Source organism: Mus pahari, chromosome 10 (assembly GCF_900095145.1).
Source record: "Mus pahari chromosome 10, PAHARI_EIJ_v1.1, whole genome shotgun sequence".
In the NCBI taxonomy this organism is placed as follows: domain Eukaryota; kingdom Metazoa; phylum Chordata; class Mammalia; order Rodentia; family Muridae; genus Mus; species Mus pahari.
Window position 1 is genome coordinate 996,086 of NC_034599.1, and position 18,835 is coordinate 1,014,920.

General features: G+C 37.8%; 1 protein-coding gene across 10 annotated transcripts in view; it reads right to left on the minus strand.

Annotated features, from left to right (window-relative positions):
- Gria4 (glutamate ionotropic receptor AMPA type subunit 4) overlaps nucleotides 1-18,835 on the minus strand; it is a 379,870-nt gene that overhangs the window by 76,888 nt on the left and 284,147 nt on the right. For all 10 annotated transcript variants that reach the window (XM_021205901.2, XM_029543717.1, XM_029543716.1 and 7 more), the window contains exons 7-9: nucleotides 14,982-15,140; nucleotides 6,612-6,779; nucleotides 5,158-5,262 (exon numbers count right to left, since the gene is read on the minus strand). In XM_021205901.2, coding sequence (XP_021061560.1) covers nucleotides 5,158-5,262; nucleotides 6,612-6,779; nucleotides 14,982-15,140 — 432 coding nt within the window. The remainder of the gene's footprint in view (nucleotides 1-5,157; nucleotides 5,263-6,611; nucleotides 6,780-14,981; nucleotides 15,141-18,835) is intronic.

Genomic DNA, 18,835 nt, shown 5'->3' on the forward strand with positions numbered 1-18,835 from the left:
CGAGTCTCTAGCTGCATATGTAGCAGAAGATGGCCTAATCGGCCATCATTGGGAAGAGAGGCCCCTTGGTCTTGCAAACTTTATATGACCCAGCACAGGTGAAGGCCAGGGCCAAGTATTGGGAGTGGGTGGGTGGGGGAGCAGGGGTGGGGAGGTATAGGGAACTTTCGGGATAGCATTTGAAATGTAAATAAAGAAAATAAATAAATAAATAAATAAATAAATAAATAAATAAAATATTTAGCATGCTTAATCATCAGGGAAATGCAAATCAAAACAAATCTGAGCTTCTACCTCACACCAGTCAGAATTGCTAAGATTAAAAATTGAGGTGATAGCAGATGCTGGTGAGGAAGTGGAAAAATTGCTGGAGGGATTGCAAGCTTATATAATCACTGTGGAATCAGTCTGTTGGTGTGGGGAATTGCAGGCTGGTCTCAAGTTGTGCTGAGGTCTGAACCCTGATGGTCATAATTCACCTACATGACAAGGTAGGCATTCCCTCATGCTTCTTGAACTCTGGCCCCTGCCTAAGGTACCACCTCCCACATCTCCCACAAGAGAAGCATGGTCAGTAGTCCCATAAGCAATGGCCCAAGCTTCTGACCTTCACACTAAACTCCTCCCCAGTTACCTAGCAACAGTGAAGACTATAATGTGGTAAGTGGGTGTGGCCAAGCCCCGTGATTCCTGTTTACCAAGAACCTGAGCCTGCACACTTGTAAGATCACCACACCTCTGCCTGCATGCATGGCTCAGTGTTCAGAGCATGCTGAACACTGATTGGATCCAGGAGAGGGGGGGAGGGATAGGAGGCAGAGGACTGATGAAAAACACAAACAGGATGAGCAGAGATAAAGATGAATGTTGTTGGAGAAACCTTCCTTGACATTTGTGTGATTCCCCCCCACCCCCGCCGTTTCTGCCTGTGAGAGTGTGGGGTTGTAGCATCTGGTGGCTCATAAGGGGAAGAAAAGAAGAAAAGGCCAAGAAAGAAGCAGAAAAGAAAGCAAAAGCAGAAGCCAGGCAGAAGGAGCAGGAAACCAAAGAAAAGCAAAGACAAGCTGAATTAGAAGCTGTTTAGTTGGCTAAGGAGAAAGAAGAGGAAGAAGTTAGAAAAAGAAAAGGCAGAAACTTCGGAAGTCGTGCAAGAGCTGGAATGAGAAAAAGGAGCTATGGGGGAGTTCCACGGTAATTAAGAATTGATCTAGTGCTAGGAAGAGGCTCCCTGGTAGAGGGACAAGGTTAGGCTCCTGGTGTAGGGATGAAGTTAGGCTCCAGGTGTAGGGACAGAGTTAGGAAAGTCCAGCCTCCAAAAAGTATGGAAAACCTCAGATACGAAGCCATGGGATCCAGCGCTTCAAAAGTGAAAGTATAAACCGCATTAGTGCACTTCTCAAATGAAGTGGAGTTAAATTAAAAAATGAAACTAGACAAATTCTTGGAAACAATAATTAAAGAGGCACCCTGGTTTCTAGAAGAGGGCTATGTGAACCCCCAATATTGGGAATGACTAGGTTGAGACTTGCAGGCCACGGATTCGACTACCCTATTACCGTCGGGCATGTTAGCCATTTGGAATTTAGTCAAATTTTGCCTGACAGACAAGAGTGGAAAGTATACTGCTGAGATAGAAAAAGGGGTAGAAGCATTAGAGGAAGTTATGGAGCTTATGTCTCAACAGAGTGATCACTTCACTGTGAGGCATTCCATGTATAAATATTAAGAAGTCTTTCTGGCCATGTACTGTGGCACAGCCTTTAATCCTAGCACTTGGGAGGCAGAAGCGGGAGATCTCTGTGAGTTTGAGGCTAACATATCAAGTTCTAGGCTAGCCAGGATTATGTAGAAAGACCTGTCTCAACAAACCAACCAACGAACAAACAAACATGTCAATAAAAAGTCTAAACCCAGAAGAATTTAAATTATAATGTATGGTTTTTAAAAATTCCCTGTAGGACCAGCTAGATGGCTTAGTGCATTGGTGTTTGGTTCTCGGCCTTCCTAATGCTGAGACTCTTTACCACAGCTCCTCATATTCTGGTGACCCCCAACCATAAGATTATTTTTGTTGCTATCTCTTAACTGTATTTTGCTACTGTTCTGAATCCTAATGTAAACATCTGTGTTTTCTGATGGTCTTAGGGGACCCCTTTAAAAGGGTTATTTGACCTCCAAAGGAATTGCAACAGGTTGAGGACTACTTAGTGGGTAAAGGTGTTGCCATTAAGCCTATGAAACTGAGACCAGTCCCAAGAATCCACATGGTAGAGAGAGAGCTGACTGTTGATATCCACATCAGTGCCCTCATGGCCCCCATACAAAATAAATACATAATGTAAAAAAAAGGGGGGGGGAGAGAAGGGGGAACAACATAAAGGAGGAAACATGGAGACAAAGTGAGGAGTAGACACTGAAGTAAAGGCCATCTAGAGACTTCCCCACCTGGACATCCATCCCATATACAATCACCAAACCCAGACTCTATCATGGACTCTTGCTGACAGAAGCCTGATATAACTGTCTCCTGAGAGCCTCTGCCGGAGTCTGACAAATACAGAGGGAGATGCTCACAGCCAACCACTGGACTGAGCACAGGGTCCCCAATTCAGGAGTTAGAGAAAGGACTGAAGGAGGTGAAGGCGTTTGCAACCCCTTAGGAAGAACAACAATATCAACCAACCAGGCCCTCCAGAACTCCCAGGGACTAAACCTCCAATCAAAGAGTACACTTGGAGGGACTCATGTCTCCTGCAGCATATGTAGCTGAGTATGGACTTGTTGGGAATCACTGGGAGGAGAGGCCCTTGGTACTTTGAAGGCTTGATGCCCCAGTATAGGGGAAAGCTAGGGTGGGGAGGCAGTAGTGGGTGAGTGGGTCAGGGAACACCTTTATAGAAGCAGGGGGACAGGGCATGAGATAAGTAGGAAATCTGGTGGGGAAATCAGGAAAGGGTATAACATTTGAAATGTAAATAAAAAAAATCCAGTAAATGAAAAAGAAAAAGAATCCTAGGCATCGTTCACTATAAAATGCTTATCTCTCTGTGTCTCTGTCTCTGTCTCTCTCTTTGACATAGATTCTCATAGAGAACTATGTGTCTGCTTCAAATGCTGGGATTGAATTTGTGCATCATGCATTGCTTAACTTAGCTTCTTAAACAGTGGCTTAGTAGTGTAAGTGAACACAGGGGTTAAAAAAAATCAGACAGTTTCTGATTCTTCAATGATAAAATATATAGTGAATTGAGATTTTGCTGTAATCATCTGTTTATGTTGCATCATGTAACTTCACTGCAGTCTTGATTTTGAAATGCATAATAGGAATACCTGTACTATAAGCTGTTATGCACACTCCCTGAAAGACCTTGGCTCAAATTTAAGAATACAGTATGCTACTCATTGAAGTACTCTTCCTATACATACAAAGGTTTTTGATCTTACGGAAATATAATGGCTTAATCATGGATAGCAAATACCATTTTTCTACCATGATTCCACAGCTTGTAGACATCAATTTCGAATATCTTTCTATTGTGTTAGAAATATTTATTTATTTATTTATTTATTTATTTAGATAGATAGATTTTATAGTTGCATGTCCTTAGAGTGACTTCTATTTTGTTGCATCATTTAGGATGCTCTCTGATCCTGATAATGTTGCCTCCCAAGTGGATTACAGGCATGATCTACCATTCCTAGATGATACATGGCTTGATTTTCAAGGTTTTAGATTAATATTCTCATTGATTTTCACAAAAATTGTTGCATGAAGCTTGGCACAAGATTAGGATAAGATTTCTAACAATTTCTGTAATGTTTTAAAACATACACATCCTATCCTTGAAATATACTTCTGCCATTTTGTACTGGTTAGTTATGTGATCCAGTGTTCTTAGGATTCACATATACAAAATGGAAAACATTAACTAATGTAAGAAAAAAGGTGTTATCACTTTCAGACTAGATTTAATTTTTTCACGTAAAAATAGTCCAGCACATCCATTTCATTAGTATAGATAAATGAAGAAGTTATAGCTATACTAAAATTATTCTAAGTTCTTTGTGAGTTATAATCTGTAAATGTCTAATTTGTTTGTCTACTTTATATGCCTGGATTCACATATAAATATTTCAGGTAAAAAGTGGTCTTGAGAGGAAAATTTTAGGCAGTTCTGGTAGACTACATTGGGAATGCTAGAAAGACATATGAGAATCCTCACATCTGAGATCTCTAGAGCTTCTTTTCTGTGATGGTTAGCTTTAATTGTCAACCTGCTACAAACAGAATCATGAGGGAAGAGATTCTCAGTGAGGGATTGTCTAGATCAGGATCATCTGAATTGATATGAATAGAACCAGTTCTTTGCAGGCGGCTCTATTTCATGTGAGGGCCTCTGGACTATACAAGAGTGGGACAGTTGAGCTGAGTACATATGCAAGAAAACACCATCCATATATTTGTCTTTCTTGATTGTGGTTATCATGAGACCTGCTTCGAGTTCGTGCCTGTACTTGTGGTCAGTGATAAACTGTAACCTGTAATTCTAAGAAGAAGCAAAGCCATTTTCCTTTAAGTGTCTTTTTGTCAGGGTGTTTTGTCATAGTAACAGAAATAATGGTAAGATATTTTTAAAATATAAAATCCTTGAGCTAGCACTTTCCTAAACATCAGGTGTTGCTCTTCTCAGCCCAGTAATTAATGTCTTCATTTTATCTTCCATTTGCTTTACTTTGCTCAATTTAATTTGCCTGACTAGTTGGAAACCAATAATCTGTTTAAAGTACACCCATTCTTTAGCAGAGTCTCTTTGTAGTCTCTCTAATGATTCACAGATCATACATAGACATACTTACTGCATTATGTTCTTTTCAGTGGAATGCATTTTGGTTCCAAAATCTGTTTGCCAAGTTCCCCTTGCCACATTGCTCCCATTGTGAATTATAGGGTATAATGACAAATTAATTATTTCATTTTGTTACATCATTTAAACATTAAACATATGATACAACCATAGACTATTAAGAAAATACTAGGTGTGAGTGTCACTTAAAAATAGAATTTAGAGGATCATGCTTTTTTCTCCTATAAGCCTTTAAGAGTGTCACATGAAAATAAGAAAATAATTTTTATTTTTCAGTTCAGTTTTAGCTCACCTTTCGAGGGCCTGTGCTTTTTAATTCAAACACATCCATTGTGTAATTAACTCTACGTCCATAATGGTCAAATTGAACATTCCCAGTCAGTCCTTGAATTCGAACCTTTGAAGGAAAAAGAAAACACATATATACTCATTAAGAGCTTCACTTAAGGGAATCTTTCACTACTAGTCTACGGACCATAAAAGGCTGTGCAATTAAAAGTTACAATCAGCTCTCTGGAATGTCACTGGATGCTTGAGCTACTGAGATGGAGCCTTGAGAAAGGCTATGAAAGGATATTAAGAGTTGTTTTGCTCTATAACTAGAAGATGATTTTTTTGGTATAACAAAGTTTCATTTTAACTAACATAATTCTTTCCTAATATTAAAATATCCTTTACAGAACAGAAATTTTATTTGCTTAGAGTCAATCTTCAGGTTTTATATATATATCTTCTTATATCAGATTATGTACCTAGGGTTCCTATACAGATCATATTCTTCTCACTAACATTGAACTAACATATGAAAAGCTAAAAGTATATTATCTAAAATATCCAAGCACATTGGATTCCAAATTACATTTTGATTCTCATTCATTTTACTTACAGTTTGAATTCATCAAATTTTAGAGAAATTATTAATTTTTTGGAACACCAATTGTGTAAAATATATTGTTTGTATGAGTATAAAAGAATAAAATTGATCATTTAACCCAAAGTTAAAGATGCATTAAAGCAGTCCTTAGTTCTATCAAACATTTCTACTTCTTTGACAAGTTAGGTTTATATTCCTTGTACTCCTTATGGATAATGAGGGTAATGACCCTTTCTGATGTAAGTTATAAGCAGAAAGTAGAACCATTATTGAAATGAATCATTCAGTTGTTGTTCCAAAACTTTCTCACAACCTGTTCATTCAAAATGACAGCTGTTCTGCCTGGCTGAGTCCTTGAGTGATTTTATGGAACACTGGGCTCTTGCTAACTAAGTGTGTCTACACTGAACAACTTTATGTTTTTAGACTTTTACAGATTTGTTGTGTTATTTTGACTACACATGCATATAAGGAATAACCACTGCAGTTTTAACTGCAGTTTCGACACTGTTAAATACTTGATATATTAACATGGAAATTATAATAGACATTTTTTTTCATTTTTTTATTATTATTATTTTCTTTATTTACATTTCAAATGCTATCCTGAAAGTTCCCTATACCCCCCCCCGCCCCTGCTCCCCTACCCACCCACTCCCACTACTTGACCCAGGCCTTCCCTTGTGCTGGGTCATATAAAGTTTGCAAGTCTCTCTTCCCAGTGATGGCCAATTAGGCCATCTTCTGCTACATATGCAGCTAGAGACACAAGCTCAGGGGGTACTGGTTCATATAATATTCAGATCAATTAATCTGTTTTTAACATAGCATTATTACAAAAGATCATGAAATAAAACAAAATTATGAGTTACCTGCTTCAGTGTTCTCTCCATGTCAATTCCCTGGCCCCAGGGAGCAGCAGGGTTTGCCAGACAATCCCCGGCATTTCCTCTCCTTGAAATATCAATTTTCTGTCTTCTGAGACTTCGGAAAGTTTCAGCCATCACCAGGACACCATCATAAGTGAGAGCAGAGGTGTACTGAGCAAAGTTAAAGCGTGGACAAAGACAAATGTTAAAATCTAGCACAAAGAGAAATCTTGGAGCTCTGTGGGCTTATGTCAAAAACTTCATCTTTCTCAAGAGCTACCACAATACTGATAATTGATGATGGCTTTGGAAATGTCTTGTTTTGCTTTAACACAAGTATTGTATGCTACATCATATTGCTCTAATTTTAAAGGAGAAAACCCACCCTGAAAATAGAGACCTTGAAGCACAATTTTCCATCATCTAGAAGAAAGGCCTCAGGTTGGGACTTTATGTTGTATTTCAGTATAAACAGGTAGAGGATAGATACTTCAGTCTGTGCTGCTATATTCTGCATTGCAGTGGCTTATCTCCAAGAGGGTTGTTTTTGTTCCCCCTCTCCAAATGCCTGTCAGTGTTCTCAGAGATTTGCTTCGCATTCATTGACTTGAAATATCTCTGTTTTTCCTTCCAGAGAAATTTTGTGTTGTTATTGAGAAATGCAATGCTAGGGATAACAAGTATTTTACTCAACTTCAACAGGGTTTGCGCCTATCATCCAATGAGAGTGCTCAGTTTGATGGACTAATGATTGCTTTAACTTTCCATCCCAGTATCAATGTAGATATACAAAGTTTATACCATCTGTGTTTTGATGACCATCCGTGTATCTTTTTGAGAAAAGAGTGAGCTCCCTGGGCAAGATTATTAGTGGGAAGCACTAATAGCGGAAAGGAAAGATGAATAGAAAAATGTGACTTGGGGTAAATTTTGGTGATGTTTGATTAGAGACTTACTAAATACATGGGTGACAGAACATAGTATTCATCAACTACTAGTCATGACAATAACTGCATTATCTGCTTCAGGAATTCTATATAATTAACACTTTCTACATCTGCATCAGGTACAAGTTTGTACCATGTGAATCAAAGGAGAAACTTCTTGTTTTGTTTTTTGTTTTTTTTTGTTTTTTCCTGCAAGTGCAGAAAATCCATTTGGAATTGTGAATGTAGAAACTAAACAGAGACAATATGATCAGTACACTGAAAAGCTATCATTTCAAGGAAGAGAAAAACTAAAACTCCATGATTTCCAAGAAAGCACTGTTAAGTAGTAGAGAAACTGAACATGAGTTTTTTATTAAAGGATGCATAGGATCATGTGAAGTAAGAGCATCTAGGGTACAATATCACAGACATAAGCAAAGGCCAGTGCCCTCTTAGGATGAAGTAACTGAAGGAAAAGAAGCAAAGTGCTACGCCAAACATTAATGTGCCTTCTCTCTTGCTTGACATACCATGGCTCTGAGTAGAAAAAGCCTCCAAAGTCATCTTCTTCCAAGGCAAGTCAATAAAAAGGAGAAAAAAGACATTTCCCAAAGATCTAAAGGACAAATGATAAAATGTACTGCTGGTGTGCCAGGATCAAAAGGTAAAAAAAGAAAAAAAAAATTGCCCTTTTTTCTTCCAAGCATGGAGAATGAAGCTGAGGGGAGATGGTAAAAAAGCAAACAAATTTACTTTCCTGTAGAAAAAGGAAGTGGTGTCACATGGTGGGGTGCAGTGCAAAGCAAACAAAACCAGCTGGAGAAACAAAGGCCTGGAATTTAATAGGGTGGGAGAGCTGGCAGAAGCAAGGATTTTAAACTGGCTTTACATTGCAAAAGCTCCAACTCTTTCTCATGTGTCTTATTATATAGTACATGTAGGAAAGTGTATTTATGGACACCCAGAGTTCAGATGACATGTAGAAAAAATATATATAATAAACATTTCATTTCTGAGAACCTTTAAAACTACCTCTTAGCTAGGAGTTATTTTCTGCTCTACCCATCAATCAGAATGAAGAGGTGAATTCTGCTTCTCAACATTTGTAGGTATAGAAGAAAAACAGAGGCAGAATCAGTATGCAGTGGAGGAAATTGGACTTTGAAAAGAAAGAACTAAAATAAATTCAAGTTCTGTTACTCCTAGGTTTGTAGAATATAAAATATATGTTACAGAGCACAAAGCAGAAAAATAAAAAAGTGATCGTTTACTGCAGCTGTTGTGAGGTTGAATATTCATTATGACCTGACAAGCTGGCTGCTGAACCCACTGGCTAGGAAATGTGAGGATGTGAAGATTGGTAGTGTGTGGTACCTACAGGAGTTTTCAGGAGCCAAATATGAAGTATGATAAGTCCTGGTTGAGAATAGCACAATCATTGAGAGCATAAATGAAGATCATGGATAAAGTGGAACTTGAACTTTGGAAGAATGTTGGCATACATGGATAGTACAGATAAAAGTGAAGGACTGTGGAGGTGACACCTATACATGGTGACTGACATGTACACTTGGGGACACTGACTGAAGAGAACAGTTCTGTTTAGCTGGGGCATCAGAAACGTAGCAAGGAATCATGAAATCAAAAGGACCTTTGTTCTCCTATTTCATTATTATTAGTAATTAGTATTCCTTTTACTGAAAGAAAGTGACAAGATCAGAGGTCATGTGTTGATTCTTGGGGTAAGCATTAACCAACTGAAATACAATTCAGTTAATTACACCCAACCCTCACCATTTATGGACTTTGGTTTTGAATTTCTCTACTCATTAACAATTATTTGCAATCTCCAAGACAATACTTAATTAATTCTTTTGCCAGCACTTATAGGCATCTACAGAGAAACAGAATACTCAATTCAACCAATACGCAAACCAGTTCTAGTTAAATAAACACTACATTTTTTTTTTCTGTTCTCATGATGTAAACAAGTTCACTTTTTATGATCAGTAGGTGCTGTTTTACCCAAATTTGTGCTTTTTTTACAGGTTATTTGATAGCTTAAAATGGTCTGAAACAGCACCAATTGCTGCCTAATGGTCATAATGTGAGAAGACTCTGGTGCTTCTGAAAAATATATGTATTAAGTAAATTCCCTTTGAAGAGTGGCTATAGGTCAATGCTAAGGAAGAAAATGAAGTTAATAAAAGAATGTATTGATTAATTGACAGAAGGTCACAAGAAGAAGCTCTCAGAAAGTAATCTTACATTCTTTTTAAGAACAATGGTTTAATGTTTGTATCACTTATTACTTGAGTAAACTTTTCAGGTCATAATCACACAGGGTAAAAAATGTGTACTAAATAGTAATATGTAACAGGAAGTGTGGAGCAGACAGGTCACGATCCTTCTTCTCCAATACCTGGCCCAAGTGGGACCCACCCAGAGCCCACAGGACACAGGAACACAGGAGCAGCCAGGGAATAAATACATCCAGTTCCCATCTGTGCCTGGAGCTGACCATGTGCCACAGCTCTCCATACCCTAATCCCACCCAGAGAGAGCTGGTATCCCAGTAGTGCTAACACACATAAGATCATAGACTCACAGGCTCACAGGAGGGAAGCCAACACCAAAGATAACCAGATGGAGAAAGGCAAGCTCAAGAATATAAACAACAGAAACCAAGGTTACTTGGCATCATCAGAACCCAGTTCTTCCACCACAAAAAGCCCTGGATACCCCAACACAACTAAAACACTAGATTCTGATTTAAAAATCCCATGTCATGGTGATCCAGTACTTTAAGAAAGACATAAATAACTTCCTTAAAGAAACACAGGGAAACAGGTAAAAGCCCTTAAAGAAGAAACATAAATCCCTTAAAGAAATATAGGAAAACACCACCAAACAGGTGAAGGAATTGAACAAAAACCATCCAGGATCTAAAAATGGAAATAGAAACAATAAAGAAATCACAAGGGAGACAACCCTGGACATAGAACATCTAGGAAAGAGATCAGTAGTCATAGATGCAAGCATCACTAACAGAATACAAGAGATACGAGAATCTCAGGTGTAGAATATACCACAGAAAACATTTACACAACAGTCAGAGAAAATTCAAAATACAAAAAGCTCATAGCCCAAAGCATCCACGAAACCCAGGACACAATAAGACCAAACCTAAGGATACTAGGTATAGAAGATAGTGAAGATTCTCAACTCAAAGGGCCAGTAAATATCTTAAACAAAGCTATAGAAGAAAACATCCCTAACCTAAAGAAATAGATGCCCATAAATATACAAGAAGCCTACAGAACTCCAAATAGATTGGACCAGAAAAGAAATCCCTCTCATCACATAATAATCAAAAAAGCAAATGTGCAAAACAAAGAAAGAATATTAAAAGCAGTAAGGGAAAAAGGTCAAGTATAAAATATAAAGGCAGACCTACCAGAATTACACCAAACTTCTCAACAGAGACTCTAAAAGCCAGAAGATCCAAGACAGATGTCATACAGACCCTAAGAGAACACAAATGCCAGCCCAGGCTACTATACCCATCAAAACTCTCAATTACCGTAAATGGAGAAACCAAGGTATTCCATGATGTCTTAGTCAGGGTTTCTATTCCTGCACGAACATCATGACCAAGAAGCAGTTGGGGAGGAAAGGGTTTATTTGGCTTACACTTCCACACTGCTGTTCATCACTGAAGGAAGTCAGGACTGGAACTCCAGCAGGTCAGAAAGCAGGAGCTGATGCAGAGGCCATGGAGGGATGTCCTTTACTGACTTGCCTCCCCTGGCTTGCTCAGCCTACTCTCTTATAGCACCAAGACTACCAGCCCAGAGATGACACCACCCACCAGGGGCCCTCCCCCTTGATCACTAGTTGAGAAAATGCCTACAGCTGGATCTCATGGAGGCATTTCCCCAACTGAATCTCCTTTCTCTGTGATAACTCCAGCTTGTGTCAAGTTGACACAAAACTAGCCAGTATACATGACAAAAACAAATTTAGACAATATCATAACATAACAACAGAAACTGAGGAAATTCAAAAAGTTATCTGATCCCAGTACAAAAAACCAATACTTAACAAAACTGGAAAATCTGGATGAAATGGATAATTTTCTAGACAGATACCATATACCAAGTTAAATCAGGATCAGATAAACCATCTAAACTGTTCCCAAACCCCTAATAAAACAAATGTAGTCATTAAAAGTCTCCCAACCAAAAAAAGCCCAGGACCAGATGAGTTTTCTGCAGAATTCTATCAGATCTTCAAAGAAAACTTAATATCAATTCTCCCCAAAATATTCCACAAAATAGAAAAGGAAGGAACATTACCAAATTTGTTCTGTGAAGCCACAGTTATGCTGATACCTAAACCACACAAAGACCTAACAAAGAAAGAGAACTTTAGCCCAATTTCCCATGTGAAGGCAAAAATACTCTGTAAAATTCTGGCAAACCAAAACCAAGAACACATCAAAGTGATCATTCAGTAAGATCAAGGGGTGGTTCAATATATAGAAATCCATCAACAAAATCCAGTATATAAACAAACTCAAAGTAAAAAAAATCCCACATGATCATCTTATTAGATGCGGAAAAATCATTTGACATAGTTCAGCACCTCTTCATGGTAAAATTCATGGAAAGATCAAGAACTGAAGGGCCATAGCTAAACATAGTAAAAGCAATATACAGCAAACCTGTAGCCAACATCAAACTAAATGGAGAATAATTTGAAGCAATCCCACTAAAATCAGGCACTAGACAAGGCTGTGCTCTCTTTCCCTATTTATTCAATATAGTAGTCAAAGTTCCAGCCAGAACAACTAGACATCAAAAGGAAGTCAAAGGGATACAAATTAGAAAGGAAGAAGTCAAAATATCACTATCTGCACATGAGAAGATATATACTTAAGTGACCCCCAAAATTCCACCAGAAAACTCCTAAATCTGATAAACAACTTCAGCAAAGTGGCTGGATATAAAATTAATTCAAATCGGTAGCCTTCCTCTACTCAAAGGATAAACAGGCTGAGAAAGAAATTAGGGAAATGACACCCTTAACAATAGTCACAAATATTATAAAGTATCTTGGTGTGACTCTAACCAATCAAGTGAAAGATCTGTATAACAAGAACTTCAAGTCCCTGAAGAAAACAAAGAAGATCTCAGAACATGGAAAGATCTCCTATGCTCATGGATTGACAAAATTAATATAGTAAAAAGGGCCATCTTGCCTAAAGCAATCTACAGGTTCAATTCAATCCCCATCAAAATTCCAAATCAATTCTTCACAGAGTTAGAAAGAGCAATTTCCAAATTCATCTGGAATAACAAAAAACCCAGGATAGCAAAAACTATTCTCAACAATAAAAGAACTTCTAGGGGAATCACCATCCCTGACCTCAACCTGACTACAGAGCAACTGTGATAAAAATTGGCTATCAATGGGAGGAGAGGCCCTTGGTATTGCGAAGATCATATGCCCCAGTTCAGGGGAATGCCAGGGCCAGGAAGTAGGAGTGGGTAAGTTGGGGAGCAGGGTGGGGGGAGGGCTTTGGGGATAGCATTTGAAATGTAAATGAAGAAAATACCTAACAAAAAAAGAAGAAAAACTGCATGGTATTGGTGCAGTGACAGGAAGGTAGATCAATGGAAAAGAATTGAAGACCCAGAAATGAACCCACATACCTATGGTCACTTGATCTTTGACAAAGGATCTAAAACCATCCAGTGGAAAAAAAGCATAATCACCAAACGGTGCTGCTCCAACTGGTGGATATCATGTAGAAGAATGGAAATCCATCCATTCTTATCTCCTTGTATAAAGCTCAAGTCTAAGTGGATCAAGGATCTCCANATAAAACCAGATACACTGAAACTTACAGAAAAGAAAGTGGGGAAGAGCCTCAAGGACATGGGCACAGGGGAAGATTTCCTGAACAGAATACCATTAGCTTACACTCTAAGGTCAAGAATTGGCAAATGGGACCTCATATAATTGCAAAGCTTTGGTACAGCAAAGGACACTGTTAATAGAACAAAATGGCAACCAAAAGATTGGGAATAGATTTTTACCAATCCTACATCTGATAGAGGGCTAATATACCATATATATATATATATATATATATATATATATATATATATATATATACCATATATATAAAGAACTCAAGAAGTTAGACTCCAGAGAACCAAATAACCCTATTAAAAATGGAGTACAGAGCTAAACAAGAATTCTCAACTGAGGAATACCAAATGGTGGCTGAATGCCTGTGTGTATGTATGGCATATGTTTGAATGTACATGGTCCAGTACATCTGTAGTTAAGCTCACCTGTGAACTGTAGGATATTTGATCACACTGTGAACCCTGAGACTGCCTTATTTACAGGAAAAATCTGTTTCTAGTTGAAATGTGACTCAGCTCTAATACACATGCAAGAGCTTTCTTTAAACAGGACTAAATAAACTAACTAAATAAATAAAGTAATAAAGAAAATAAATAGTGTAAATGAAAAAGGACTAAATAAAGAACAAGCAATCAGTTGATCAGGAGGGAGTATACAAAACTATACAGTGGAAGAGGAAGTAAAAAAGCTGGAGAGATACGCAGGAATTAAAAGGGAAAGACCTTCAGTTTCAGTGGTTATAGAGACAGTGTGCACAAGGAGGTTTTCCATTTGGGATATCAACTGTGGAGGAAGGTCAGCTGTGTGCTTTTTCTGCCTCTCTGATCTAGCAGGCTTTCATGCTGTCATCTTCATTGGTAAACTTGAACTATTGAGACAACATCTGTTTGTGGACATCTGATAGCTGGAAATATATTCAGGTGACTTTCTCTCCTGTCCTTCACCTTGCTGTTCAGGACAAGGTCTCTCAGTGAATGTCAGCACTCCTGGATTGGTATATTGACTGGCCAGTGAGTGCTGGTCTCTACTTTCCAGACTTGGGATTACTGGAGTACATCTCTGCACTAATTATTTGTAGTGGGTGGTGGGGATCTGAACACAGGTTCTCACGCTTCATAGCAAGCACTTTATTCACTGTACCAGATACGCAAACATTTTAACATACTCGGTCAGTTTTTAGTGCAAGGACTGTGAGAAGATGTCACAAAGAGTCTGAAAGCATTAAAAAAAATCATAAAATAAAACATATTAACATGGTTTGGAGAATTTGCTTGGCAGTCAAGAAAACTTATTGCTTTTGCCTGGGACCATTATGTTCCCAGAGCCATGTGGTGACTTATATGCACCAGTTCTAGCAGATTTGACTCCCTCTTCTGTATTTGAGAGCACAATGCATACCCATGGCATACTTGAAAGCAAAAACACATATAGACATAAAATAAAATAACAAAAATTTAGAAAGATAACAGTACACAATATGCAAAAATTATACAAAACCAAATACCTTCGGAGGTGTTTCAGAACCTGGATATTCTCGTTGATCTAGTTTCTTCCAGCGATCCATTAGTTTCGTTACCATGGGCGTATTAAAATCTACTAACTGGAATCCAGTGACATTTGCTCCTCCATGTATAAATCTCTCAAGGGAAATATCTTTGAAACCCTGTAAAATAGTAAGAAAGCTCATCAAATTTAGTTCATTAAAAATTCTTCTTCTTCAACAGCAAATTCCATTTTGAATTTGCATAATCAGATGCCTGCTGATCTAAGAAGAAACATACTATTCCACTGATGACTAGGCAAATTGTTACTGAGAAGTCAGTGTATGTAAACTAATAGGGTTTATATTACATCAGGATTTACTATAAATCATGGTCTGTGCTAATTATATTACAGTTTATCTATTCAGCTCAATCATCCCTTGGATACTGGGAAGACCTAATTAATCTAAAAATCTTTTACCTTAAAATTAATCAGTGTTTAAGGTAAAAATCTTTTCAAGGTCACCTATGAATGTACAATAGGGCCAAGGTTTGATCAGATTGTTCAGCCTTTGTACTTTGTATTCCTTCATATGGCTATAAAATGTATGCTTTTAATTTTATTAATTCTTATAATATTACCAGGAAAGAAAAGGCAGAAAAGAAACCCAGGCTTTGATTCTCACCTCTGTTGCTTTTTAGATTACCTCCACACCAAACAGAAGGATAATATGTGTTAGATACTCCTAATATTTAACACTTTGGGTATATGTTCAGTAATTATAACTGATTATTAATTAGTTCACCTAACTGGTATTTATTTTGGGCCTATTATGTGTCAGCCATTTTTGACAGCTCATCAGTAACATTCTCATTTCATTGAGAAATAAGCCAGACATCACAAAGCAAATTTAAGTTTTAGAACTGGGAGACACAATGCCCATCAATCTCAAGCTACTAACTGTCAGTGTGGAACATTTGCTTGCTTTAACCAGCATATAGGGCAGACCCACAGGCAGACAAATCATTTTACTGTTTTCTAAAAGCCACGGTAATTCAGCTCTTGCATTAGCTACTAATTGATGAGATTATTATTTTCTTTCAGTCTTAGCTGAAATAGAAGTTCTGCTAAGCCTTCTGTGGAGCTTTAGCCACAGCTGCAAGACACAAGCAAATTTTAGCCTGCAGGGACACTGTTAGATACAAAGTCTGTCCAACAGTACACTGAAGGTAAAGGAACAACAATTATTTTGTCTGATTATAACAAGCGCCTCTCAGTTATAGTGGCTTGGTGGGTGGCTTGGTTAATTTTGGCTGTATTTGTTTGAGTATAGGCAGAATTTCCCTTTCATTTATGTTCTCATAATTTTATGCAGAAAATTGATAGAATCCAGACTGTGAGCCAGTTTCCATGGCAACAGTTTCTTTGGTGATCACTTAGCTTTTGTTGGAAACTACAGAAAATCATGGAAATGAAGGAGATATATGGCCACACTGTAATGAAGTCAGTTACTCTCCAGTTACTGGGAAGCTAGGGGCTAACTATCAAAACAATGTTCCTGAGCTCAGGGGTAAGCCGGGAGAGCCCCCTCCCCTTGTGAAAATGGCCTACTAAATTGACAGTGCTTTACAGTAAGTAGTGAACTCATAGGCTCATTCCCAACCTGACTTTTTAAAAATATCCTCTGCTGGAGTAATATGCTATTAATTTAAGAACTTATTTATTTCTTCAATCAGACAGATCAGAGATTTAGACTTGTTTCTGATACTTAATGATCTGTATGATCTTCGATAAATTATACCAGACTTTATTTTACAGTCTATAAAATAAACACATCTATTAAAAGGTCCAAAAAACCCCAATTAAAGTTTTTTTTAAAAAAATCTAAGCACAATGGCTAAAGCTAAGGGGTACAGGAAGAACAGAAATTCAGTAGAGACAGAGTAAAGGTGAAGAATAATTTCATATAGTAAGAAGGAGGAATTATCCTGGTCAGAACAAGATTGCTGTGAACCAATTCCTTAGTTATAACTATGCTAAAGGGATTTGGAAATTTCTTAGAATACAGTAGGTTTAAAAGAACAATTTGAGGAATGAAAAAATTATACTATTAGGACATGGTGTCATTTCTGAATCTAGAAGGAGCCAGAAGATAATCCAGGTTCTTAAAGACAACTCCTTAAAAGAAGTGACTAAGTCCTCACTAAGATCTGGTGGGACAGGTGCCTTGGCTGGAGGTAACAGCTAAGAGAACTACAAAGGGAAAGCAGCAGGAGGTATATCATGTCGTTTGCTTTGGAAATTAGAACACTTGATACATTAGGAGGGAGCTTAGGGCTTGGAAGGGTAAAATCTTAACAGAGCTGCCTTCAGTAAGTTAAACGATAAGAAGTTGAGATAAAAGAATGCATGTAGAACAGTGCTAAGCTCATTCTGGAGGAACACCCTCATAGAAGCAAAGGGGAGGGAAGTAGGGGGGTAGAATGAGGGGTTTGTGGAGGAATAACTGGTAAGGTGGATATCATTTGAAATGTAAATGAATAAAATGATTAATTAAAAAATGAAGACAAGATTTCTGTGAGAGTTCCTACATTGTTTCTTGCTTAATATAGGTATTTTATGTTTGCATACTTGCCTATTTTAACTTTTGGAGACAGGGTCTCACTTTGCAATCTAGGCTGGCCTAGAAAGGGTCTCACTTTGCAACTTAGGCTGGCCCAGAACTTATTATGAATTGACAGGTCCCGAATTCATGCCACACTGCAGTGTCAGCCTATTGACTGAAGGCTGGGATTCCAGGTGTCATCCCTCTCTCCCCTTCATTTTTTGAAATGAATATTTTACTAAGTTGTCCATGCTCACATTGAACTTCATAGCCCATGGTGGCCTGGAAATTGCAATTCTCCTGCATCAACATTCCAAGTGTTAGGATTAGAGACATGAACCACTAAATCTAGTCAGAGAATTAATCATTTTAAAATACCACATTTAAACCCATGGTCTCCAGGTTGTTAACCTTATTTAAATGAAAGGTATCCTAGATTTTCACAAAAACCCCACGTTTATGAATTCATAGTACGATTTCCTACATATTGATGTTTATTTAGCTTTATTCTCCTTTTGGTAAATAAAGATTTTACACTATATCTACTGTTTTGATTTTCAAATGGTGACTATGTCATTTGGCTAAAATAAATCTGGAATATATGTAGCAAGCTGGTAATATATGTTGCAGGTTTAATGACAGGCTAAGTAATAGTCTCTTGTTAATTGTCAGTCATAATTCAATAATTATAATTTTTAAAAGTTATTTCAGAAAGTGTGATATCATATTCTAAATGCAATAGATGTTTATTTATTGACTTTGAGGCCTATATAACTGCTCAATTCATCTATTGACCCACTAGTTATTTTTTAAAATTCTTTATGATATTCCTATATGCAAAACCTCCTTTCTCACGCTGAGTAACTTTTTTTTAAACTTATTTTATTAGATATTTTCTTCATTTACATTTCAAATGCTATCCGAATGGCCCCTATGCCCTCCTCCGACCCTGCTCCCCTGCCTACCCACTCCCACTTCTTTTCTTTATTATTATTTTCTTTATTTACATTTCAAATGCTATACCGAAAGTTCCCTATAAACCCTACCCCTGCTCCCCTACCCACCCACTCCCACTACTTGGCCCTGGCCTTCCCCATGTGCTGGGTCATATAAAGTTTGCAAGACCAAGGGGCCTCTCTTCCCAATCATGGCCGATTAGGCCATCTTCTGCTATGCAGCTAGAGACACGAACTCAGGGGGTATTGGTTAGTTCATATTGTTGTTGCACCTACAGGGTTGCAGCCTCCTTCAGCTCCTTGGGGACTTTCTCT